This window comes from Bos indicus, chromosome 20, assembly GCF_029378745.1.
Source record: "Bos indicus isolate NIAB-ARS_2022 breed Sahiwal x Tharparkar chromosome 20, NIAB-ARS_B.indTharparkar_mat_pri_1.0, whole genome shotgun sequence".
NCBI classification, from domain to species: Eukaryota; Metazoa; Chordata; class Mammalia; order Artiodactyla; family Bovidae; genus Bos; species Bos indicus.
The window spans coordinates 70975126-71000435 of NC_091779.1; the positions used below are offsets into that span (position 1 = coordinate 70975126).

General features: G+C 60.8%; 1 protein-coding gene across 2 annotated transcripts in view; it reads left to right on the forward strand.

Moving 5' to 3' along the window:
* Window positions 1–4092: 4092 nt before the first annotated feature.
* SLC12A7 (solute carrier family 12 member 7) overlaps window positions 4093–25310 on the forward strand; it is a 65320-nt gene continuing 44102 nt past the window's right edge. For both annotated transcript variants that reach the window (XM_070774897.1, XM_070774898.1), the window contains exon 1: window positions 4093–4291. In XM_070774897.1, coding sequence (XP_070630998.1) covers window positions 4099–4291 — 193 coding nt within the window. In that variant the 5' untranslated portion in view covers window positions 4093–4098. The remainder of the gene's footprint in view (window positions 4292–25310) is intronic.

Below are 25310 nucleotides of genomic sequence, written 5' to 3' on the forward strand. Positions count from 1 at the left end.
GCAGCTGTTCAGGGGGTCGTACAGGCCTCTCAGCTCAGGCACAGCAGGAGGCCAGGGGCCCTGCCCCCCACCCCACTGTATCGCTCTCTCGGTCTCTATCTCTGTCTCTGTTTCCCCCCTCAGCCTCTGCTCACACTGCAGCCCTCTCTCCCTGGGAGCCTGCTCTGAGGTGGGGGGGCAGGGGAACATTCCAAGGAGACGCTGGCCTTCTTGAGGTGCTCACAGGAGCTGAGGAGCTGCTGATGGGGAGGGGCGCGGCCTCTAGGTCAGTGACGAGCCCCTCTGCGGTCTCCCACCAGACAGAGCCCAGCTCCCTGGAGTGACTGCTCAGGCCTCTGACCACAGGCCTCCCTGGCAATGAAATGAAGCCCCCAGGCGCCTTGTATGTGTGTGTGCACGCGCGTGTGTCCACACACGTGTCGTCTTGGAGGATGGCTCCAAAGGGCCCGGGCCGTCTGGATGGGACCTGGAGACAGGCGCCGCCCACGCTGTCAGCTCCTCTCCTCGGATAACAACGGTCCCGTCCCTCCCGGTGCAGCGGGGCCTCTGGGAAGCTCCAGGTGACGGTGGGTCCCCTGGGCCAGCATGGACTACAGCCCGCGGGGGCCCGCCTTGGTCTGACCCTGTGGCTGCCCTGGCAGGGCCAGTGGGACATGCCGAGGAGGGCCACTCCCGTCAGAGAGGCCAGTGCCGCCTGAGCTCCTGAATGACTGCCAGGCAGTCAGGCAGGCAGCGTGGCTCCTGTTCAGATGGCTGACGGCACTGACTGCCGTGGACGCCCAGAGGCCCCGTCCCAGGCCTAGCCCATCACCTTCTGTCCACAAACCACTCCGACACTTGTCTTTCGAGTCCCCTGAAGAGCCCAAGCACTGCCACGAGACCGGGCTTCTGGAAGCTAGGCTGCGGGTGCGTGCGTGCTCCCCTAGCACACTTGTATGGCCGGGACGCCACTGTTAACGTCTGCTTTGCAACTGTCCGTTTCCATTTCCCTGCTCATCCTCAGAGCGCAGCCCCTGCCCACACGGGGCCGAGGGCCTGGGGGTGCAGTGGGCCTCTTCACCCGAGGTCCACTGGCCAAAGTCAGCGCAGCCCCAGAGTCTTCCAGACTTCCAGGACTACAGACAGGGAGCCTGGCTGGGCCAGGCCACTGTGGGCACCGCAGAGGCAAGGCTGGGTGGGGGCGCAGGCTGTCCTCAGGCAGAGGCTGGGAGGGCCCCTCACCTGACGGGCCCCGGACAGAGGGAAGAGAAGGCCTCCCGGGTCGAGCCTGCCCATAGCCGCCTCTGGTCTCAGGGTGGAGTGTCAGGGCAGAGGAGGGCTCGGTGGTCCTTTCCCAGCTTGGTGCTTCTGATGACTGCTGATGACCTCCAGGGCTGTTCCCTTTTCAGTTCTGGAAAATGCGTTATTTCATATTTCCCCAGAATTTCTAGAAAATTCCAAAATAAGAACAAAAGGAGGGACGAAAACAGAAGAAGTAAAAGCAACAAAGAAAGACAAAGCTATCATTCTTTACAGGTTAAAAAAAAAAAAAATCCCTGCAAACCACAGAGGAAACTGGGAAAACAAGCGAATAATGGAATTTAGAGTTCTGGGAGGTGGCAGGTCACAAAACAAACATGCAACAGCCAGTAATGTTTGTCCTGTTTTGGTTTTTACATTTCAGCATAATTACAAGATCCATTACAGTAGCAACAAAAAATGTGAACATGCGTGAATTAATATAATGAGAAAGACTTGTGGGACCTGGGTGGAAAGATTAGACACTTTAAAGACAGTTTCCAGCAAATTTACTTTTAGAGTGAATGCTTTTTCAATCAAAACATGAAGGCACTTGGGGGAAAACTTTCCACAGTGATTCAAATATTCGTCTTGAGGGGAAAAGATTGAAGGCAAAAATGGCCTAGAGAATACTGAAGAGCAGAGGTGGGGGTGCTGAGGCAGGACTGCCGTCCTGTGAATCATGGGAACAGAGGGTCTGTGGAAACCCCACTTCTGCCAGGAGGGCCTCCTGAGAACCTAGCAAAAGCCAAGAAGGCTGTGCAGGAACGAGATGGGAGAGGCTGGGTGTGCCTGCAGGTGTGAGCGGGAGAGAGATGGGAGTGTCCAGGTGTGCCTGCAGGTGTGAGCGGGAGTGAGATGGGAATGTCCAGATGTGCCTACAGGTGTGAGCAGGAGAGAGATGGGAGTGTCCAGATGTGCCTGCAGGTGTGAGCGGGAGTGAGATGGGAGTGTCCAGGTGTGCCTGCAGGTGTGAGCGGGAGTGAGATGGGAATGTCCAGATGTGCCTACAGGTGTGAGCAGGAGAGAGATGGGAGTGTCCAGATGTGCCTGCAGGTGTGAGCGGGAGTGAGATGGGAGTGTCCAGGTGTGCCTGCAGGTGTGAGCGGGAGTGAGATGGGAGTGTCCAGGTGTGCCTGCAGGTGTGAGCGGGAGAAAGATGGGAGTGTCCAGATGTGCCTGCAGGTGTGAGCGGGAGTGAGATGGGAGAGGCCAGGTGTGCCTGTAAGTGTGAGCAGGAGAGAGATGGGAGAGGCCAGGTGTGCCTGCTAGTGTGAGCAGGAGAGAGATGGGAGAGGCCAGGTGTGCCTGCAGCTGTGAGTACAGGGCTCTGCTCACCCTCTCTGCTGCTATGTGGTTGGAGGTGGGGGAGATAACGACAGGGTGAGTGCAAGAGGGGAGGCTTCACCCACAGCTCTCCACCTGTCCCCCTGTGCTCTGGGGGCCTCTAACCCTAACTTCTCATCTTCCCTCGTTAGCAGAGCTCCAAACGTTGGCAGGTCCCTGTCCCAGTCTTCTCAACAGGCAGGTGTGGCCACATGACCACATTCTGGCTAACGGTGTGGTGTCTGATTTCTGGGCCACGTTCTGGGGAGGGGTGCTGATTGTCCCTTCCACTGTTTCTTCCCTCCACTACTGGAATACAAATGTGAGGGCTGGACCAGGAGCAGCTATGATGGATCAAGAGGTGAATGAAAGGAAACTATTGCACTGCTGAACACCCACCACCTTCAAGTCACTGCTTAAATGTCACCACCTTCTGGCACTGCTCCAACATCCCATTTAAAATCTCACCCCCAGACCCCTTCTCTTTCTGTCTCTTACTCAGAGCTCTTGTCGCGGCCTCTCATATGGAACTCAGGCTTCAGAGCTGCAGGGACTCCGGCCTCCTTGCGTCATCCCAGGGCTGGGCTCTGCTAGGCACCAGTACACATTCAGGGAATGGATGAATGAGTGAAGTGTTGCACAGGAGTGAGGTGCGAGGGGGGTGAACCTGAGGCTGGAGGGAAAGCAAACCGGGCATCCCTGGGGGCCCTGCCGTGGAAACCCGGGGACAGAGGTGGCTGGTTCTTGCCCAGGGCCCCCTTGCCTCCCCAGCCCCACCTTAGCCCTCCTGCCCTCCCGGGGCTTCTGCCAGGTAGAATTCTGAGGGAGGCCATCTGCCTGACCTCCTGGGCTGAATGACTAGACCCAGGTGGCCAAGAGCCCAGAGTGGGGGGTGGGAAATGCCAGGCCAGGGCCCCTAGCCCCCAGAGTCTCCCCGTGGGAGGCTTCTACCCTCGGTCACTGGGGAGTCTTGGTCCTGGCCCTCAGTGGGCATTCTCAAGGTCCCCAGGCTGCTTCAGGGGGTGGCCGCACTCCCCACACCAAAGCCGGACCTCCAGCGTCCTTGGCCTGTCTCTCCCCAGACCAGCCCTGGCGCCTGGGGCGGGGTCTCCGGGGTTTTGCAAGGAGACCCCGCGGCTGCGCTCTCCTGAAGAGACAGTACTGGCTTCCAGAGCAAGGTTTCAGCGTCTTGGGGAGCGCAGGGGCGCTCTGCGAAGGTGGGCACAGCCTCTGCCCACGGCCCGACGGCTTTCCGCGGTGCCCGCGTCCCTCTCTGCGCTCCGGGCCGCCCCGCCCGCCCGGCCCCGGGCGCCCACGCCCGCGCCGGCCTAGGTCCCAGGGGCTCAGGGTCCATTGGCCTCTCGGGTGCAGCCCGTCCGGCCCCGCCCCTCCAGGCCCCGCTCCTCCCCGCCCTCCCCACACCGGGCCCCGCCCGCGTCCTCGCCGCCTTCGCAGCGCCCGCACCCGGAGGCCGGGGCTGCCGCTGGGGCCACCATGTCCCAGCGCTTTGTGGTCACCCCCGCGGCGGGCGGGGCGGGGGACGCGGGGCCCAGGCCCGGGGGCGGCGGCGGTCAGAGCTGCAGCCCCGGCCGGGGCCCCGACGCGGACCCCGCACCCTCCCCGGAGCCGCCGGCGGTGGACGCGCTGCCCATCCTGCGCTACTGCCGCGAGCCGAGCCGCTACTACGGTAGGTGCGCCCCCTCGGGGCGCCGCTTCCTCCGCGTCCGCGGCGCAGGGCCGGGCCGGCGCCGTGGATCCGGCGGGAGGACTCCGGGGCGCTGACCTCGGGGCCGCCGCGGGTGGTTGCGTGGTGTCGAACTGGGGTTCACCTGGTGCGCCCGTCTGCCTTGCTCCCCGGGGGGAGGACGGGGGAGGGCCTTGGCTGAGCGCCCCTCATCACGGTCCCCCTGCCTGTCGCGGGGCTCCGGACAGGAATCCGTCCTGGGCCGCTGTCCCTGGGGACTGGCTGGCGACAGCCCCAGGCTCCTAGTGACAGCACCGCTCTGGGAGTGCAGGGTCCAGGCCAACTCAGCTGTGGTGTGTAGGGGCGGGGACTCGGGGACCACCAAGCACACGCTGGCCCCTCCGCAGCCTGAGGTGCTCGGAGGACCGCCAGCCGCGCCCGCGTCCCCGCTGCCTCCTCCCCAGTTCCCCCACCCCTGCCTTTCATTCCTGACCCCCTGCCTGCGCCTCACCTTCAGCCTCCAGACCCCGGACGAGGGCGAGGGCGCAGGCACCTGTGGCCGCCCCGTCTGCTCGGAGGGCTGGTTCATCGGACACTGGTCAGGCCACTGGGTCTCCAGTCCCGCTCTCCGCCGGGAGCCATTTCCTGGGCTCCGGGGTGGGGGTGGGGGGTGCGTGGGCACCTGATGACTGACCTGCACGCAGCCTCAACCCCAGAACCAGAGGGGTCCTCCCCACCTCCGAGGGGCCTCCCCGCTCCCTCCGAGGGGCCTCCCGGCTCCCGCAGACCCTGAGTCTCCTGTGAGCGCGGATTCTGCAGGCGCTGAGGGGTGCGCATCAGAGCCACTCCGTATTTCTGGGGTGTCGTGCCGGCCTGCATCCCTTCTGGGGAACCGAGGTAGAGGGGTGCACGTTCTGGGGCCGTGGCAGCGAGAGGCTCAGCAGCAGGCTCCCCATGGACCCCTGCCCAGGGAGGGCTCCCGACACAGCCTCGGCCTGGGCCAAGGGGCCTCAGCCTGGCCTGTTGGCTGGACCCCGATGGGCGCCGTCCCGCGTGGGGCTGCTCTCCCACGAGGCAGGGCCCAGCAGGGGGACACGACCTGCCCCGCGCCTTGTTGCCCTTTGCGCCCTCTGTGATGCCCACCCTCGGCGCCCTCTGTGATGCCGACCCTTGGCACCCGCTGTGATGCCCTTTGCGCCCTCTGTGATGCCGACCCTCGGCACCCGCTGTGACGCCCTCGGCGCCCACTGTGCTGGCCTGTGCCCCTGGGGACGCCCTCCGCTGGCCTCCTGCTGTCTCCATGCTCACACTCACGTGCAGGAAGGGCACTGCCCAGCGTCCTCTACGTTGCAGGTGTGAGAACGGGGACCCCTGACTCCAGGACCGCCCCCACCCACCTCTTCTTGTGGGGCAGCTGTCTGGGCTCAGGCTCCCGGCCGCCCCCCGCCCCCACCCATTCAGCGTCCAGCCCTCAGGGGTAGAAACCGCGCTGAGTCTGGGGCCACTGCCTGGCTACCCAGCCGATAGACAGCCAGGCTCCAGCGGTACGGGAGTTCACGGGCACAGCGCCGCCAAGGATCAATCCAACGATTTTCTGTCGTTCCCACTGGACGAGAACAAAGGACCTATTATTTGACGCTGCCATTAAGAAGACAACGCAGACTAAGTTGAAAGCAGCAAGTGCGGGTCTCACCAGTGTGCCTGGGGCTGAGCCAGGGAGCGCTCGGAGGGCACCTGTCCTGAGCTGCCCGTCACCCACAGGTGGTGGGGTGACCCAGGGGCGCCTCCTCACGGCAGGGCCCAGGCCGAGGCCATGTCGGGAGCCCTCCCTGGCCTCCCGGCCACTGATGACCAACTGGAGGAGCCGCTGGGCGGTCTGGTCACCGACTTGGTCCCGTGCGCAGGGCGGGTAGGCGGCCACGCAGCTCGCCCGGGAGGGGCCCTGGGGGTGGGCAGGGTCGCGGGTGGTCGGGGAGGACCCGGCCGGCAGCGAGCGTGGGGACTTCCCGGGAGAGGGGTGCTGCAGAGAGGCCCCGGGGCAGGCCCTCCGGTGGGATCGGTGGGCTTTCCAGACACCTCGCTTCCCCTACCCTCCTCCTTGTGTCCCCACCCTGAGGGTCACACCACTCAGAGGCCCCGCCTCTCAGAGGCCAGACCACCCCCGGCCACCTCCGTGTCTCTGTGGCCCGAGGCGGGCTGCCCTTGAAACAGGCCCTGAGCAGAAGGTTCTAGAAGCGGGGGCCAGGCCCTGCCTCTCAGGGCCAGTGGACAGCGCCTGTCACTTCCGTCACTTCCGGGAGGGGCCTCCCGCTGGGCTGGTGGGGCCTGCCTGGCCAAGGGACTTTGAGGACCACCCGCCAGCCTGTCCATCTGGGCAGCGGGAGCTCAGCGATGTGGCCTGGTTGGGCCTGCCCTGGGCCTGGGGAGGCGGGCACCACAGCATCAGCTGCACGGCCGCCCTGGGAGGAGGCAGGTGAGGGGGCGGCAGGGCCTCTGCCAGGGTCTCAGCGGTGCCCACAGCGTGGGCTCGACCTCTGCTTGCCTGCTCTGGGCCTCCGGCCCTCCTGCTGCTGGCCTGGGCGGGTGTGCTGGCCTGGGAGTGGGAGGTGCCCAGGGGCCTGAGGCTGAGGGGCTCCGGGGAGGTCAGCCCCCTTGTCTGCCCGCCTTGTGGGCAGCCCTGCCCTGTGCCCTTGGAGATGCCGGGGCGGGGCGGGGAGACTGGCTTCCCACGTCAGGGGACCGTCCCCCCAGCATCGCCCCACCTCCACCCTGATCAGGGTTTGGCCCTCCGGGTCCTTTTGGAGACAGGGTGTTATGCTGGTGAGACGCGAGTCCTGCAGGCTCCCGGGGTTACGCCTGGCGGAGGGAAGTGCGGGCCTCTCGCTCTGAGCACTCGAGCGAGTGTGTTTGTGCTGTTTCTGTGTGTGTGTGTGTGTTCACGCACATCTAATGTTCACGTGTGCCACTGTGTGTGCCTGTGTCTGTGTGTCTGTGTGCTGGTGTGTGTCTAATGTCTGTGTGTGTCTGTGTGTGTGTATCTGTGTGTCTAGTGTGTCTGTGTGTGTGTTGTCTGTGTGTCTAGTCTGTGTGTGTCTGTGTGTCTGTGGGTCTAGTATGTGTGTGTCTGTGTGTGTCTGTGTGTTGTCTGTGTGTGTGTCTGAGTGTGTCTAATGCTGATGTCTGTGTGTGTTTGTGTCTGTGTGTGTCTGTGTGTGTGTCTGAGTGTGTCTAATGCTGATGTCTGTGTGTGTTTGTGTCTGTGTGTGTCTGTGTGTCTGTCTGTGTGTGTCTGTGTTGTGTATGGGCCCCTGTGGGAGCTGGGGGAGGATTCCTCCTGCAGCTTAAACCACCCACAGCGCGTCCCTGGCTTCCCTTCTTTGCTACAGAACATTCATCTCGGCTTCTTTTCCGGGGCTGGGGCCGGGCAGGGGGTTAGTTCTGAGGCACCAGCTCCCTTTACACATCAAGCTTCTCTTTAAATAGAAGCTTTAGCTCCTGAGAGCCAGGACCTGTGTCAGGTGGCACGGTGGGGCCCCGGCCCCCGATGCCCTGGGTGGGCCCTCTCTGCCCACCCCGCACGTGCCAGCTCACACCGCAAATAGGCACAAGGGGGTCTCTATCGGTGGCCATGGGACGCCCTTTACCCACTGGCGGCTGCGCGCACAGACCAGCTCTGCCCCGGGGCCCCTGTGGCCGCCCACTTCAGGCTGCCCTCCTGCACCCTGTGGGTAGTGCCCACCTGGCCTCTGGCTCCCTGCCCTCCGCCTCCCACCTGGCCTCTGTCCCCGTGAGCAGGGCTGTGGCCCCAAACAGGCCTGGGCTGGCACTCCAGAGGTGTGTCCACAGGGTTGACTCTTGGCCCAGTATAGTGATTGGAGGGGTGACTACGAACATGGGGCATGAACGGACACTGTCAAAAGACAACCGACAGGTGGGAGGAGGTGCCTGCAACTCGTACGTCTGATGAGGGATTAATATCCACAATATATAAAGGACACCCACAACTCAACAATAGCAACAAAATCCAACCACTAAAAAACGGGCAAAGGTCTGAAAGTCATCTCTCCAAAGAAGACATATGAATGGCCAGTAAGCATGTGGAAAGATGCTCAGCTGCACTGGTTATCAGGGAGATGCAAATCAAAACCACGAGATGCCACTTCTTACCCATCTGAATGGCTATTAAAAAACCCAGAAAATCACAAGTGTCGGCGAGGATGTGGAAGTAGCAGTGCCTGTGCACGGCCGATGAAAGCGGAAAACGTGCAGCCCTTGCGGAAAACGGCCTGGCGATTCCTCAAAAAACTAATCAGAGCTACTGCCTGACTCAGAGGTTCCACTCCTGGCTGTGGACCCAGCGGAACTGAAAGCAGGAGCCTGAACGGACTCCGAGCACCTGAGTTCACAGTGGCGGCGTGGAAACATCCCGGTGCCATCGCTGGATTGGCGGATCCACAGCCGTGGTGGGCACGCAAGAGAGAATGGGGCTCCAGCTGGAACGGGAGGACGCTCTGGCCTCCGCGACAGCGCAGGCGAGCTGTGAGGGCTTTGTGCTCAGTGAGCTGAGCCAGACACAGAAGGGACAGCCTGCCGGACTCTCCCTCTGTGAGGCCCCCGAGCAGCCCGGTCTCGGGGACAGAAAGCAGAGAGGTGAGGCTGGGGGCTGGGGCGGGAGAGGGGGTTCAGCGATGCTGAGGACAGGGCTTCCCTTGGGGAGACCAGAGAGTTCTGGGGGTGGTGGGGCGGTGTTCACACAGCAGCGTGACTGTCCTTAATGCCGCTGAGCTGTGCATATTAAAATGGCTGAAAATGCTGCTTCCTGCCATAGAGGTTTTACAACACAACAAAACACCCCCAAAGTGGAAATACAGAAGGGCCGGGCAGACAGGAAAAGTAAGTTCTTCCCCAGGCTCCGTTCCGCCCAGAGAACCCTGGTCTCCCGTCTTCCATCTTCCGGGAGAGGCCAGATTGATTAACTCAATTCACACCGCGAGGCCTTCCCAGGAGTGGTCCTTTTTAATCTAAATTGCTCTCTGCAGGTGCGCGTTCAGGCCTCTCACAAGAGGGTGTTTGTCCACGGGCCTTCCTGTCTCAAAGCACTCCCCGTGAGGCCCTTCCCGTCCTGGAGGGGTGGGCGCAGGTCAGGACGGCCCAGCCACGCTGCTGCCCCTGGCTCTGCCTCTGCCCCTGGTGGGAAGGGGCGGCGTGCCTCCAGCCTCCCTGCCCGCCCAGGGCCCTCCTCTCTGGATGTGCGGGGATCTCAAGGCTGCCCTCAGCTGGGGGCACAGACCGGACTCCCCCTCCTGCACCCCCACCCGCACTGGCGGTCCTCAGCACAGACCCGGGAGCTCGGGTCTGTCAGAGGGAAGGGCGGGTGGGCCCTGCGTGCTCCTGGCCTCGTGGCTTCCTCGCCCTTCCTCGCAGCCTCTGCTGTCATCTGTCCTCTGCTCAGGGTGGGGTGGGAGCCTCCTGCACTTCTGCCCTGGGTGCAGCAAACCTCCTGGGTCAGAGCTGGGGTGGGCTGAGCCTCATGCCCTCTAGGGGCCTGGGTGCAGGCGCTCGAGGCGGGACCCGGCAGGCAGGGCCCGGCGCTGACTTCCGCACTGTGTCTTGGCCACGGGCAGGGAGCCTGCCTGTGTGTGTGCGCGTGTGTCTGTGTGAACAGTCTGTGTGTGTGTCTGTGGGCACGAGGGTGCGTATGTGCCTGTGTGTGCATGTGTGTGGCAACAAGGGCCCTGTGATGGGCTCAGAGCCGGGCAGCCCTCCCCTCCCGCCGTCCGGCCGCCCTCTTTCCTGCTGTCTGTGGGGCTGGTGGGTGCTTTCTGGCAGCCTCAGTGGAGGCAGGGTGTGGTGCCAGCCTCCCTGACTCCCTGCCCTGAGCTCAGGGAGCAGGGGGCCCTGGGGTAGAAGAGGCCACGAGTCGGGGAGGTTCACCCACAGCACAGCTCGGGGCTGCTCTGGCTTTCTTTGAGGGGGTGCTTGGGACGTTCTGGCGTCTCGTGGGCTCACCTCCCGGGCTGTGGGGGCCGCCCCCTTCCAGGGGGACTTCTTGGGGTCTGGAGGGTCCCCAGCCCTGCCCTGCACAGGCGGGTCACACCCCAGGCCTCAGGGGAGCCGGCACAGGGCCACAGCCTCCTCGGCCCCTGTTGGCCTCGCAAGCAGGCGCCCAGGATCCGGCGGCCACCCCGTGGGGGGAACGGGCGGGTAAAGTCCATTCTCCTCTCTCGACGTTCAGCTGGTTTGTCTGCACTGAGCTCCACACGCATCGAAAGGGCAGAGTGTGGGCTGCGGAGGGACGGGGCTCGTGGGGGTGGGTCAGTTGGCAGCACCCCGGGCGGTAACTTCAGCCTGGGGTTGGGGGACAGAGCGAGACGGAGAAACAGGAAGATAAGGAGACGGGAAAGTGTGCACAGAGAAGGGGTGGGGAAGGGGCCCGCTGACCCCTTGAAACGTGGCCAGTGCAACCCTGGAACAGGATTTAGTTTTTAAATGTTTAATTAGTTTAACGTGAAACTTAACTGCGTGCTCTGCGGCTGGTGAGCCGAATGGTCTGGGCGCTGGGGATGCCGCAGGGGAGGGACCAGGCAGGGCCCGCCGGACGACCGCCTGTGGAGCGGGTGGTGGGTGGTGGACGTGCCGGGACTCTGTGATGACCGACGAGTGGGCCGGCCTGGCTGCTGTCCCCAGTGTTCCTCCGCCTGGGTCCTGACCCCCCAGGACCTCAGAACATGACTGCGTTTGGAGACGGCGATTAAGGTGGATGCAGTCACTAGGGTGGCTTCATCCCGGCTGTCCTTATGAGAAGGGGAGCTCGGGACACAGAGACACAGAGGGGCTACCTCCCCGCGGACCCTGCCCAGTGCCCCCGGCTCTGTGCTGCCCTCAGCCCCCAGGTGGCTCCCCCGCCTCCCCACAGGGCACTCTGGTGGCCACGGGGAGCGGGGGCCCTGCGGCCGGGTGTCTGTGGACTGCCTTACCCGCACCAAGCCTCCTGCCCCCTCTTCCCCGCCACCTGAACCCTCCCCAGGGCCGGCTCCTGTCCTTGTTGCCTGGAGACGCAGGCACTCCCGTCCCCCTGGACTCACGAGCAGAGCAGGCGGCACTGCAACGCTGAGCAAGACTGTGCCGGGCGCACGGGGCCCGCGTCCCGTTTACAGAAGGACGCCTCCCAGGGGTGCGGGGCCGTGGAGCCTGCAGGTAATGCCAGCCACCCGCCTCCAGCCTGAACGCCTGTGCCCACCCGCCCAGGGCTGTTAGTGAGCTGAGGGCGACCACCCACAGATGTGGCCACTACCCAGACGGTGGTCAAGAGGACCCCAGTGCTGGGTGGAGCCAGCCAATGCCAGGGCCACCTTCCTCAGGAGGTACCCATCCGAGCCCATGCAGGTCGGGGGCTGCAGGGTCCTAGGGGCCTGGGTCCTGCCCTGTAGCCTGCACGAGAGACCCCGCCCTCCTGTGGACTAGGGCGTTCCGTTGGCCCGCAGGGAGGGGTCCCCAGGCCCCGGATGCTGCTCTACCGCACGCCCTCCTTGGAGTCCTGACCTGTGAACACAGGCTGGGGCTCGTGGCCCTGCAGGGTTTCCCAGTCTGACGGGCGTGGGGGCCCCTTGGGTCTTGGGGGGTTGCTGAGCACTGCAGGGGAGCCGTGAGGCTCTCAGCCTGAACCAGCCTGGCTCGGGAGGGGGGTCTGTGCCCACCGACCTCGATGTGCTGAGGCGAGGACATTCCCAGCCACGGTGCAGTGTCTGGAGGCCTGGAGTGCATATCCAGGTACCCCTGGAAATGCTGTTTTAGGGCAGGCTGCGAAGGTGTCAGAACGTGGGGGGCTAGGACGGCGGGGTGGGGGGCTCACAGACGTTCGTAAGACACGCAGGCCTGGAGTTGGGTCGCAGATGTGGAGCCTGGCTGCCCACATCTGTCTGGCACGGCCACGCGGCCCACCTGGAAGGCAGACCACCTCACAGAGCAGCCTCATCTGTTGGACGGGCCAGGCCTCGGTGTGCAATCTCCACGGGCTGTGCGCCCTTGGTGGGGGCTGGGGGCTCTGGGCGCCGCGTCCTGTACTGCCCGCCCCACATGTGTGGCCCACAGCCCCTGTTATGGGCACGTGGTGGGGTGGGGGGCCCAGGTTTGATGCCACTCATGGGCTGAATGGTGATCCCTAAAGACACATCCTTGCCCTGACCCCTGGTATCTTCCTGGAAAAAGGCTCTCTGCAGACGTGATTCAGGGTCTGGAGATGACGAGGTCATCCTGGCTTCGCTGAGGGCCCTGGCTCCAAGACGAGTGTCCTGAAGAGACATGGAGGGGAGGAGATGGGCATGCAGAAGACGGGGACAGAGGCTGACCACCTGCAGCCTCAGACGCTGGTCAAGGCAGGACGCATACTGCTCCCAGCCCAGGCCCCACGCGAGCCTCCAGCCCCAGAGCCGAGCGGACGTTTCTGAGTCAGGCCACCCGCTGTGGTTACAGGTCTCAGCACCCACAAGACCCCGCTCTCGAGGGGCGCCCGTGGGGCTGGGCGGGTTTGTCTGAGGTGCACCCTGGCCCTGGCGGGGAGGGTGCAGAGGAGCCTGGGCGTGCCCGACGCCGCCTCGCTGGACCTGCCGGGGCCTCCCCCTGGGCGGCATCGGCATGGCTGCCCTCCAGGAGGCCTCACGTGCTCCGCTGCTCGGGACGCGTGGCTGGGCGCGGGGGCACGACCGCAAGCACAGGGCTGGAGGAGCCCAGGGGCAGCAGGCCCAGCCCAGACTGCCTCCCTCCCGAGCACCCGCCCTGCCGCCCAGGAGCCCGCGCGGCCCCCCAGACCCACCGTCCTGAGGGCCTCACGGGCGGTCCCGCTGTCACCCCAAAGCCGGGGGTGCCTTGGGGTTCAGCCAGTTCAGTTCAGTCGCTCCCTAGTGTCCGACTCTGCGACCCCATGAACCGCAGCATGCCAGGCCTCCCTGTCCATCACCAACTCCTGGAGTTCACTCAGACTCACGTCCATCAAGTCAGTGATGCCATCCAGCCATCTCATCCTCTGTCGTCCCCTTCTCCTCCTGCCCTCAATCTTTCCCAGCATCAGAGTCTTTTCCAATGAGTCAACTCTTTGCATGAGGTGGCCCAACTATTGGAGTTTCAGCTTCAGCATCAGTCCTTCCAATGAACATCCAGACCTGATCTCCTTTAGGAGGGACTGGGTGGATCTCCTTGCAGTCCAAGGGACTCTCAAGAGGCTTCTCCAACACCACAGTTCAAAAGCATCAATTCTTCAGTGCTCAGCTTTCTTAATAGTCCTACTCTCACATCCATGCATGACCACTGGAAAAACCATAGCCTTGACTAGACGGACCTTTGTTGGCAAAGTAATGTCTCTGCTTTTCATTATACTGTCTAGGCTGGTCATAGCTTTTCTACCAAGGAGCAAGCATCTTTTAATTTCATGGCTGCAATCACCATCTGCTGTGATTTTCAGTTCAGTCACTCAGTCGTGTCCAACTCTTTGCGACCCCATGGACTGCAGCACACCAGGCCTCCCATCACCAACTCCCAGGGCTTACTCAAACTCACGTCCATCGAGTTGGTGATGCCATCCAGCCATCTCATCCTCTGTCGTCCCCTTCTCCTCCTGCCCCCAATCCCTCCCAGCATCAGAGTCTTTTCCAATGAGTCAACTCTTCGCATGAGGTGGCCAAAGTACTGGAGTTTCAGCTTTAGCATCATTCCTTCCAAAGAAATCCCAGGGCTGATCTCCTTTAGGATGGACTGGTTGGATCTCCTTGCAGTCCAAGGGACTCTCAAGAGTCTTCTCCAACACCACAGTTCAAAACATCAATTCTTCAGCACTCAGCTTTCTTCACAGTCCAACTCACATCCATACATGACCACAGGAAAAACCATAGCCTTGACTAGACGGACCTTTGTTGGCAAAGTAATGTCTCTGCTTTTGAATATGCTATCTGGGTTGGTCATAACTTTCCTTCCAAGGAGTAAGCGTCTTTTAATTTCATGGCTACAGTCACCATCTGCAGTGATTTTAGAGCCCGAAAAAATAAAGTCTGACACTGTTTCCACTGTTTCCCCATCTATTTCCCATGAAGTGATGGGACCAGATGCCACAACCTTCATTTTCTGAATGTTGAGCTTTAAGCCAACTTTTTCACTCTCCACTTTCACCTTCATCAAGAGGCTTTTGAGTTCCTCTTCACTTTCTGCCATAAGGGTGGTGTCATCTGCATATCTGAGGTGATTGATATTTCTCCTGGCAATCTTGATTCCAGCTTATGCTTCTTCCAGCCCAGTGTTTCTCATGATGTACTCTGCATATAAGTTAAATAAGCAGGGTAACAATATGCAGCCTTGACGTACTCCTTTTCCTATTTGGAACCAGTCTGTTGTTCCATGTCCAGTTCTAACTGTTGCTTCCTGACCTGCATATAGGTTTCTCAAGAGGCAGGTCAGGTGGTCTGGTATTCCCATCTCTTTCAGAATTTTCCATAGTTTATTGTGATCCACACAGTCAAAGGCTTTGGCATAGTCAATAAAGCAGAAATAGATGCTTTTCTGGAACTCTCTTGCTTTTTCCATGATCCAGCAGATGTTGGCAATTTGATCTCTGGTTCCTCTGCCTTTCCTAAAACCAGCTTGAACATCAGGAAGTTCATGGTTCACGTATTGCTGAAGCCTGGCTTGGAGAATTTTGAGCATTACTTTGCTAGTGTGTGAGATGAGTGCAATTGTGCGGTAGTTTGAGCATTCTTTGGCATTGCCTTTCTTTGGGATTGAAATGAAAACTGACCTTTTCCAGTGCTGTGGCCACTGCTGAGTTTTCCAAATTTTGGAGCCCCCCAAAATAAAGTCTGTCACTGTTTCCATTGTTTCCCCATCTATTTGCCATGAAGTGATGCTACCGGATGCCATGATCTTAGTTTTCTGAATGTTGAGCTTTAAGCCAACTTTTTCACTCTCCTCTTTCACTTTAATCAAGAGGCTTTTTAGTTCCTCTTCACTTTCTGCCATAAGGGTGGTGTCATCTGCATATCTGAGGTTACTGATACAGCCCGGCATTTCGCATGATGTACTCTGCATATAAGCTAAGCAAGCAGGGTTACAATATACAGCCTGATGTACTCCTTTCCCTATTTAGAACCAGTCTGTTGTTCCATGTCCAGTTCTAACTGTTGCTTCTTGACCTGCATACAGATTTCTCAGGAGACAGGTAAGGTGGTCTGGTATTCCCATCTCTTGAAGAAGTTTCCACAGTTTGGTGTGATCCACACAGTCAAAGGCTTTGGCACAGTCAATAAAACAGAAGTAGATGTTTTTTCTGGAACTCTCTTGCTTTTTCTGTGATCCAGTGGATGTTGGCAATTTGGTCTCCGGTTTCTCTGCCTTTTCTAAATCCAGCTTGAACACCTGGAACCTCTTGGTGGGTGTGAGCAAAAAGTCACAGGGTGGGAGAGGAAGGTTATAGTGTTACAGCAAGTGAGGAGGACCCCAGGGGTCTCCCCCAAACAACGAGACTGGGGGTGCTTTAAACTAAGGGCACAGGCACATTCATGAAGGGGCCTGAGCAAAGAACTCAGCCTAGAACTGGGGCAGAGTCCACAGACACCAGGCCTGAGCTGATGGAAGTCACCCCTGTCAACACCATCCTTCCCTGCCCCAGGCTGGGCCCTCGGGAGGGGCTCAGACTGCTTTATGCTGAACCATTGTTTCTTCCCTTTGTTCCTGTTCTCTCCCTTCCCTGAAGATCACTGATCACTGAGACCCGCCCCAGGGCAAGCCTGCCTTCAGGCTTCAATGACAAAGCAGTTCAGTGTCAGACTCTTTGCGACCCCATGAATCGCAGCATGCCAGGCCTCCCTGTCCATCACCAACTCCCGGAGTTCACCCAGACTCATGTCCATCGAGTCAGTGATGCCATCCAGCCATCTCCTCCTCTGTCGTCCCCTTCTCCTCCTGCCCCCAATCCCTCCCAGCATCAGAGTCTTTTCCAATGAGTCAACTCTTCGCGTGAGGTGGCCAAAGTACTGGAGTTTCAGCTTTAGCATCATTCCTTCCAAAGAAATCCCAGGGCTGATCTCCTTTAGGATGGACTGGTTGGATCTCCTTGCAGTCCAAGGGACTCTCAAGAGTCTTCTCAAACATCACAGTTCAAAAGCGTCAATTCTTCAGCACTCAGCTTTCTTCACAGTCCAACTCACATCCATACATGACCACAGGAAAAACCATAGCCTTGACTAGACGGACCTTTGTTGGCAAAGTAATGTCTCTGCTTTTGAATATGCTATCTGGGTTGGTCATAACTTTCCTTCCAAGGAGTAAGCGTCTTTTAATTTCATGGCTACAGTCACCATCTGCAGTGATTTTGGAGCCCGAAAAAATAAAGTCTGACACTGTTTCCACTGTTTCCCCATCTATTTCCCATGAAGTGATGGGACCAGATGCCACAACCTTCATTTTCTGAATGTTGAGCTTTAAGCCAACTTTTTCACTCTCCTCTTTCACTTTCATCAAGAGGCTCTTGAGTTCCTCTTCACTTTCTGCCATAAGGGTGGTGTCATCTGCATATCTGAGGTGATTGATATTTCTCCTGGCAATCTTGATTCCAGCTTGTGTTTCTTCCAGTCCAGCGTTTCTCATGATGTACTCTGCATAGAAGTTAAATAAACAGGGTGAAAATATACAGCCTTGACGTACACCTTTTCCTATTTGGAACCAGTCTGTTGTTGTTCCACGTCCAGTTCTAACTGTTGCTTCCTGACCTGCATACAAATTTCTCAAGAGGCAGGTCAGGTGTTCTGGTATTCCCATCTCTTTCAGAATTTTCCACAGTTTATTGTGATCCACACAGTCAAAAGCTTTGGCATAGTCAATAAAGCAGAAATGCATGTTTTTCTGGAACTCTCTTGCTTTTTCCATGATCCAGCGGATGTTGGCAATTTGATCTCTGGTTCCTCTGCCTTTTCTAAAACCAGCTTGAACATCAGGAAGTTCACGGTTCACGTATTGCTGAAGCCTGGCTTGGAGAATTTTGAGCATTACTTTACTAGCATGCGAGATGACTGCAATTGTGCGGAAGTTTGAGCATTCTTTGGCATTGCCTTTCTTTGGGATTGAAATGAAAACTGATCTTTTCCAGTGCTGTGGCCACTGCTGAGTTTTCCAAATTTGCTGGCATATTGAGTGCAGCACTTTCACAGCATCATCTTTCAGGACAAAGCAGCTCAGGCCCCACATGGCTCGTCTTCTGTCCCCAGAGCCTGGTTCTCTCTCCAGGGACCCTCCCCTCAGCCTGTCTGCTTACCCCAGGAGGAGGAGGAAGTGGCCCTGGACCCCGCGGAGGGGATGGCCGTGTCCTGTAGTGGACTGAGGGGTGACTGAGGAGCCCGCAGAAACGGGGACCTGAGTTGGGGCCCGCTGCCCGGAGCAGACTTGACCGCAGCGTGCGGCCCGCCAGCGGCTGGGCTCCCCCCCACCCCTGCTCCCGTGTGGCCGGGGCTGCTGGCAGGAGAGTCCCCCTTGAAGGCCCTCGAATCAAGAGAAGCCCCCCACAAGGGAGTGGCCCCACTGCAGCTTGCAGTCCTTGAGGGGCCCCCACACGTTCAGGAGCTGGTGATGGACAGGGAGGCCTGGCACGCTGCAGCCCGTGGGGTCACAAAAAGGCGGACATGACTCATGGACAGAACTGAACTGAACTGGTTGACCCTGGGGGCAACTTCACTGGCCCCAGAGGCTGGGAGTGGTCACCGAAGGTCCAAAAGGGTCAGGCAGGGCCATGGGGACATGAGCAAGGTGGGCGAGGGTGGCAGGAGGGCCTCGGACTGCCCGAGGTAGCAGAGGTGCCCAGCGCCACGGGGCCACCACGTGGAGAATGGTGCCCCGGCTTCTCCCCAGAGCAGTGTCTACCTGGACTTCACAAACCTCAACCTGGGGATCATCCCAACCTAAAGGCAGGGTGGGTGATGTGTGGGGTGGGAAATGCTGCTGGTCTCAGAAATGCCGCTGGGGGTGGGCTGCCTGCTGTGTGCGGGGTCCTGGTTCAGGCACGGGAGCCACAACTCAGATCTCAGGGCCCGGCCTCCTCTCCCTGCCCCTGACCTGGGGTCCTAAGGATGCTCTCGAATGGAAGGGGGCAGGAGGCGGGGCTTGGCTGCAAGGGCCGCTGGCAGGAAGAGGGCCTCGGCCGCCGCTGTCCACCAAGCACAGCAGCACAGAGGCCTTGCTGTGCACAGGAGTGAGGAGCTCCCGGGGCGAGGGAGTTGGCCCCGCCGTGGCACTCGTTTGGGAGGGAGGGAAGGGGAGAGGGCATCCCAGCTGAGGGGGGCTCAGGTGTCCTGACCCGGCTACAGCCGGGGAAACCGATGGGGCTGGGAGGGGGCGTCCCCCCAGGTTGGTGAGAGGAGCCCTGGGCCCCCTGTGGTTGGTCCTGAGCTGGAAGGCGCGTCAGTGACTACCAGGGCCCGTCGCTGCTGAGGCTGTGGTTTGGCTTCTGGGCTGGCGGTGGCAGAGGCCGTAGGCCAAGCACCGTGGTCACCTGTGAGCTGGCCGCCCTGCCCTTGGAGTCTCTGCACCAGTGATGGGGCTCCACGCGGAGCGGGACTGAAATGCTTCTGTCGTTGGCTTGTTTTTAGGTTTCCGGAGGGGAGCACGTAGCCCCCACGGCTGTGGGGTAGACAGCCCTGCGGTAGAAGCAGAGTGAGCTCCAGGGGGCCCAGGAGGGTGGAAATGTAGGGACAGTGCTGGCCCTGCTGAGTGGCACTTAGTCCAGAGCAAAGTCCCTGCCGCTGCAGGCACCAGCACACAACCTGCGGGGTGTTGCCTGGGCCTGGGGCGTCAGCCCCTGTGGGAGACCCGCCTAACAGACAGCAGGGGAGCCAGGGTGACCGCCAGCCTGGAGGACCCGCCTGCCCGTGGGCTTGCTGGATGGCCCACGCCAGCCTGTCTCTCTTTCACTCTGAGCTGATGTCGCCCAGGTCCCGGGCCTCCTCGTGACTGGGGCTGCGGTTCTGTTCCTGGGAAACCCCTGCAGATGCAGAGTCAGAAGCCACCGCCGCCATCAGCTCAGCCACCAAACAGGCCCCAGAGGGGCATGAGAGGCTGCCTTCACCAGCCAATCGGGGTCACAGTCACGGCCACGGCTCCGGCCACGACCCTACGGTCCCAGGGGAGGCCTGTGGGCCTGGGGAGGGATTCTTCTTTTGCCTGTAGGTTCACAAAGTGGAGGAAACACCCCTCAGATGCAAGTGCCCTTTGCTTTCGCCCTCCCGCCGGCCCCTATGCCAGGGTGGGGTGGGGGCTCTGCTGCTGGGCCTCCCATCATCCTGCTCCCCCCAGGCTCCTTCCCGGCTGCCCCAGGCCCCCACCTGCCCCAAGGGCACAGCCCTGCCCTGGCGTCCCCTGATGCTTGGCCTGCCCAGCCCGCCCTGCCCCACCGTCTCCCTGCCCTGGGCAGCAGAGGCCTGGGGAGGACGTCTGCGGTGAGTGCAGACCAGGCTGGCGCCGGGCACCCCCGCAGGGATACAAGAGCGAGGCCCGGGTCACTGTGCGTGCACCTGTGGGTCCATATGGGAGACCAGTGTGTGTCTCTGTGTGTCTCTGTGTGTCTGCATGTCTGTGTGTCCATGTGTATGTCTGTCTGGGTCTGCATGTCTATGTGTGCGTTCATGAGTGTGTCCGTGTGTCTGTCTGTATCTGCATGTCTGTGTGTCCGTGTGTGTGTGTCTGCACGTCTGTCTCTCTGTCCGTGTGTGTCTGTCTGTGTGTGTCTTTGTCCATGTGTCTGCATGTCTGTGTTCATGCATGTGTCCTTGTGTCTGTATTTGCATGTCTGTGTGTGCATCTGCGTATCTGTCTCTGCATGTCAGTGTCCGTGTGTGTCCATGTGTCTGTATTTATGTGCATGTCTGTGTGTGTGTGTGTGTCTCTGTGTGTCTGTGTTCATGTGTGTGTGTGTCCATATATCTGTAGGGGCTGCGCTGGTCCTGGTCTGACAGGCAGGGCCTCAGGAAGGGTTGAACGGGAATGTCCTGAGCGGAGGAGGCCAGCCTCCCACAGGACGGGCCGCGTCAGCAGTGAGACGACCGTCTGGGGGAGACCGGGCACCCTGGGGGCGGCCAGCTGGGGGTCAGGAGCCTGGGTACAGCTCCTCCCACCACTGTGCAGCCAGCCTGGGGTCAGGGACCCTCTGGGGAGGCCGCCAGGAGCAGACTGAGGGCTGGGATGGCCAGCTGGCCCTGCGCTAAGCCATCTGGGCCTGGAGGCTCACCTGTGGCCTGGCTCCAAGTTGGGGGCTGCAGAGGCCCCCCCCACTGGCAGCGGGAGCTGTGGCCTCTCTTCTCTGCCTGCCTGCCTGCCAGGCACACCTGATGCCCCTTGCAGTGGCTCCCGTGGCCGTTCCAGACGTGGCTCGCACCCTGCCTGGCTTGACCAGGGTCCCTGGGGCCCCACCGGCCCCTTCTCTTGACCACCTGTGCACCCTGTCCTGTCCTCCGGGCAGCAGGGACCTCCCCACGTTGTGAGCTAAGATTCTCGCAGCCCCTCGGCTGAGTTAACGGGCCCTGCTTGGCCTGCCGCCCCGCCCTGGGGCAGGTCCAGGGGTGTGTGTGTGGGGGGGGCAGTTTCTGGCCACTCAAGCTGGAACCTGGACTCTGGCGACCCCCCTCAGGGAGATTGAGGTTTGCGCTCACAGGGCCTGCTGGTAACACACGTGTGCACACACCTTTGTCTGTGCGCCGGGTTCCCGTGGCCTCTGTGGCCACACGTGGGCTCCTCACCCAGCAGACCCGAGCCCTTCCTGCCGCTGTGTACGAGCCTTGCTTCCTGTTTGTGCTGAGACGCACGCGACCCGGCGTTTACCACCCGAAACTTCTCAGCGCACAGCCCCGTCACACCACCTCCCTGTGACCCCTCGTCCTGTGCGGCTGCAGAGCCGTCCCCGTGAACACTGACTCCCCACCCCCGCCCGCCACCCCCCGCCCCCCAGGAGCCCGACTCCTCTGGGCCCCGGTGTGAGCGAGCCCTGCAGGGTCTGTCCTCCCGGGACGCGTGCACCTCGCTGAGCACCGGGTCCTCAGAGCTCACCCGTGCTGGAGCCTGGTGAGAGGGGAGGGGAGCGGAGATTCCAGAACCTTCCCCGAGTGGAGCCAACACTGGCCTCCTCTTCAGTCCTTCAGTGGGGCCACGGCGCTGGAGGGCAGGGTGCAGGCCCCTGGGCCTCCCGGTGACTGTCGGGCGAGTAACAGAAGGCCAGCAGGGGCGCAGAGGACACCGAGGGGGCCCCGGGCTGTACCTGGGCCTGCTGCCCCAGCTCTGCCTCCGGCCCATGTCCCATGGGGGAGCTGCCTTGTCTGTGGGCCTCCTGGGCCTCTGCCGCTCATCCTGGCTCCTCTCAGATCCTGCCAGGAGGCCAGGAGGCAGAGGCGTTCCAGCAGGTTCCAAGCCCGCCACACACCCTCACGCCCAGACCCTCTCCCATCCGGCTGCCCCCACTCAGCTCGGGCTGTCTCCCCACGTCCACCTTAGTCCCTGCCCAGACCACCCTCCCTGGACAGATTCCTGCCAGCTCCGTGGTGCCCATCCTCAGGCCCCCTCGGCTGCCTGGGGGTCCCCCTTTGTTCAGGGTCCTTCTGAGCTCCGCCCCCCCGAGGCTGGGCCGTATGCCCCCTCCTGTCCCCCTCGTCACCCTGGTGGCCCTTGTCCTCCGCCTCCCTGGCCTCCTCCCTGGGAGCCTCTCCTGGCTGAGGTCCACGTGTGTCCGAGGCTGCAGCTTCGGGGCGAGTGGAAGTTCTCCCCGTCCTCTCACCTGACTTGGGGGCACCAGGCAGAAAACTGGGCAGGTTTGGGCCTGGAGTGTCCGCTCCTGGGCGTGGGAGCCCTGAGCTGAGCCCTCCCGACCTCCCTTGCCCCCTGCCTGCTCTCCTACCCCGTGAAGCTCCCCCGGCGCCCACCTTGGTGCTCGGCGAGGGGGCACCTCCCCGCAGTCAGCCTCACCCGGGGCCCTGCCGGACCTGGCTGAAGCCAGCGCTGGGGCCTCTGCAGGGTTCCGGAGCTGCCGAATCAGCCACCTTGGTGGGGCAGCAGAGAGTCATGAGACGAGACTCCTGTAAACCGAACTGGTGCACTTTTGAGTGACTTTCACCCTTTTTTCTCAATCACATCCAGAAAGGAAGTCATCAGGTAACACCAGAGGCTTCTTGGGTTTTCAGGGGAGAGCAGAGTCCCGTGCCCTGGGCTGCCCCAGCGAGCACGTCCCTCCCCTCCCCGCCCTGCCCCCAGTGGGCTGAGCCCCACCCGCAGGCCCACGGCCCAGGGGTCGGATGACAGGGCACAGCCCAGGTCCCCGACCTCTGACGACAGCTGGCGTCTCTGCCTCTGAATCACTTGGTTCCGGGGCAGGGGAATAACGCAGGCCTTGGAAGCAGGCGTCCCTGGCTTCTGTGACGCCAGCCGAGGTCCTTTCTTTTCTTGCGGCTTCATCACGTCAGTTCCACCCCACCCGTCAGGCTGTGACCCTCCCTGAGACAGCGGCTGCGGGCGCCGTGGTGTTTATTCCGCAGCGGGTGTCGGTTCATCCTCAGCCCCCAGTGTGCCCCCGTCTTTCCTCTTTGGGAACCCTCAGTTTTCTTTGTCTGGGATGGGGGGGCGGTGTCTGTTTTGTAAGTAAGTTCATTTGTGGCTTTTTTTAGACTCACATGTAAGCCGTGCGTTTTCTCTGACTCGCTGCGCTGAGTGCGACCGTCTCTAGGTCCGTCCACGTTGCTGCGAACAGCATTGTTCCGTCTGCTTTAACGGCTGAGTGGCATTCCGTTGTCTTACGGGCCACGTCTCTATCCGTTCCTCTGTCCACAGACGCTTGGGCTGTTTCCGTGTCTGGCTGCTGTGAGCAGCGCTGCAGTGAACACTGGGGGTGGGGTGTCTTTCCTTTCGATGCCCGTCCTTGCTGGCGTGGGAACCCGGAGGAGCTGCTGTCCCAGGGAGCCTGAAACTCTCTTCCCCTCCCCTCCGGGCTGGCCCCTCCCGTGACCCCCTCCCCTCCGGCCTGGCCCCTCCTGTGACCCTGGCCCCTCCTGTGACCCCGTCCCCTCTGGCCTGGCCCCTCCTGTGACCCCTCCCAAGCTGCAGTCACGGGGCTTTTCTGGTTCCCCTTCCTGTCCTGCATCCCTTTTCTCCTCAGCAATTAGATGGTCTGGCCCTGGGTTTTGTTTTCCTCCGGGCGTTCCCTCATATCACAGGGTCTGACCCGCCAAGCTTGTCTCTCAAAGGACCTGGATCTTGTGTTGGGGCACAGCCTGAGCTGGTGGATTCTGAGTCTGAGGCCTGTGTGACCTTGGCAAACTTCGGCGGCAATCAGAGCTTATTTTTAAAATGTATTTTTAACTCATTGCTGTGAGAAAATAGAAATTAATGGCTTGCAGCTTTTATACAAAAAGCTGTTCTCTGTAGACAGAGGCGGGATGTACGAGCTAGCACAGCCCTCTCCGCGCTCACGTGACTCGAGCCCAGCGTTTAAGGTTTGAATGAGGTCATTAAGCTGAGAGATAGCTGTCCAACCCAGAGACTGTCCATCAAACGCACTTCCCTTCTCTCTCTCCTCACGGAATCAAAGAAAGCCAAGAAGAGAGGTGGGTTTGGTTCAGTTTGCCAGAGCAGATCTGAAGTTTGAAACTCAGGGTGACGGCTCAGCCCGTGTGGGGAATGGTTAGCAGAATTGGCCACAGCCGGGCCTGTGTGTGTCCCCGCGCCCCCCACCCCCGACACACACAAGCGTCCCTCAGAGGTTCACGTCCGGGAGTCTCGGCTGGAGCCACGTGTGGCCCCCAGCCTGGCTGCAGTCCTCTCCCTGGGCCCAGGACGGGTGGCATGACCTTGGGGCAGGTCCCAGTCTCGGTATCTGGGCTGTGGGTAATAATAGGGTAGAAATCACCACCCTGGGCACTCGAGGGTGGCCCGCTTATCTGCGGGCTGCAGCAGCTGTTTCATTTAAAAGATTGTGAGGTATTTTTGTCTCCACTGCATGTCACCAGACGCAGCAGGTCCAGAGGAGTGTCCCACGAGAGTCGGTACCCCCGTCTGTGGGTGAGAGTTGGCCACTGAGAGGCCTCCTGTCTCCTTCTGGGGGGCTGTGTGCACGTGTGTGCACCTCTGTGTGACCCCGTACCCGCAGGGAGCATAGTTTAAATGCTCGTGTTTACTCGACACAGACCCTGGAAAGTGTTCCCCACGACCCTGTACAGGGAGCACGGAGTAAAGGGAGTGATCAGGAGGTGGGAGGAACCCAGGTGTCCGTCAACGGCTGACCGATAAAGCAGTGAGGCCCATTTAGACGCTGGAATGGGATTCCGCCTCCCAAGGAAAGACGTCTGAGACTTCCCTGGTGATCTAGTGACTGAGACTCCGAACTCCCAAAGCAGCGGGCCTGGGTTTGATCCTGGTCAGGGAACCCCGATCCCACATGCTGCGACTGAGACCCAGAGCAGCGAAATAAATAGATAAATATAATTTAAAAAAAACAAAAAACAAAAAAGACCTTCTGATACAGGCCCCAGCGTGGAAGGCCCTCTAGGCTCTGCTGTCAAAGGACAGGCACTGAGCAAGTCCCCGCCTAAGGGCCTGGATAGTCAGACCCCCCAGAGGCAGAGCATAGGGTGGCAGGTCCCTGGGGCGGGGAGGGGGTGGGAGCTGACGTTTAAGGGAGACAAGTTCAGTTTTGCAGTATGAGAAAGTCCCAGATATGGAGACGGTGGTAGTGGTTACTTAACCACGCGTTTATGTGAATGAACACCGCAGAGTATTTGTGGGGCCCTGCCCAGCAGGGGGCTTCCCTGGGGGCTCAGATGGTAAAGGGTCTGATGGTCTTTCTCCTCCGGTGAGGGCTGCTCACCCCAGTCCACGCTGGAGCCCCACCCAGCCCTGTCTAGCTCACTGTCCCGGCAGCGGTCCGTGCCGGCTGCTGGTCCTCCTTCCCGCTGTCACGCGGGCAGGATGGTGCGGCCCCCTCTGCCTCCCCGCCTCACACAGCCCACCACATGGGCCCGCT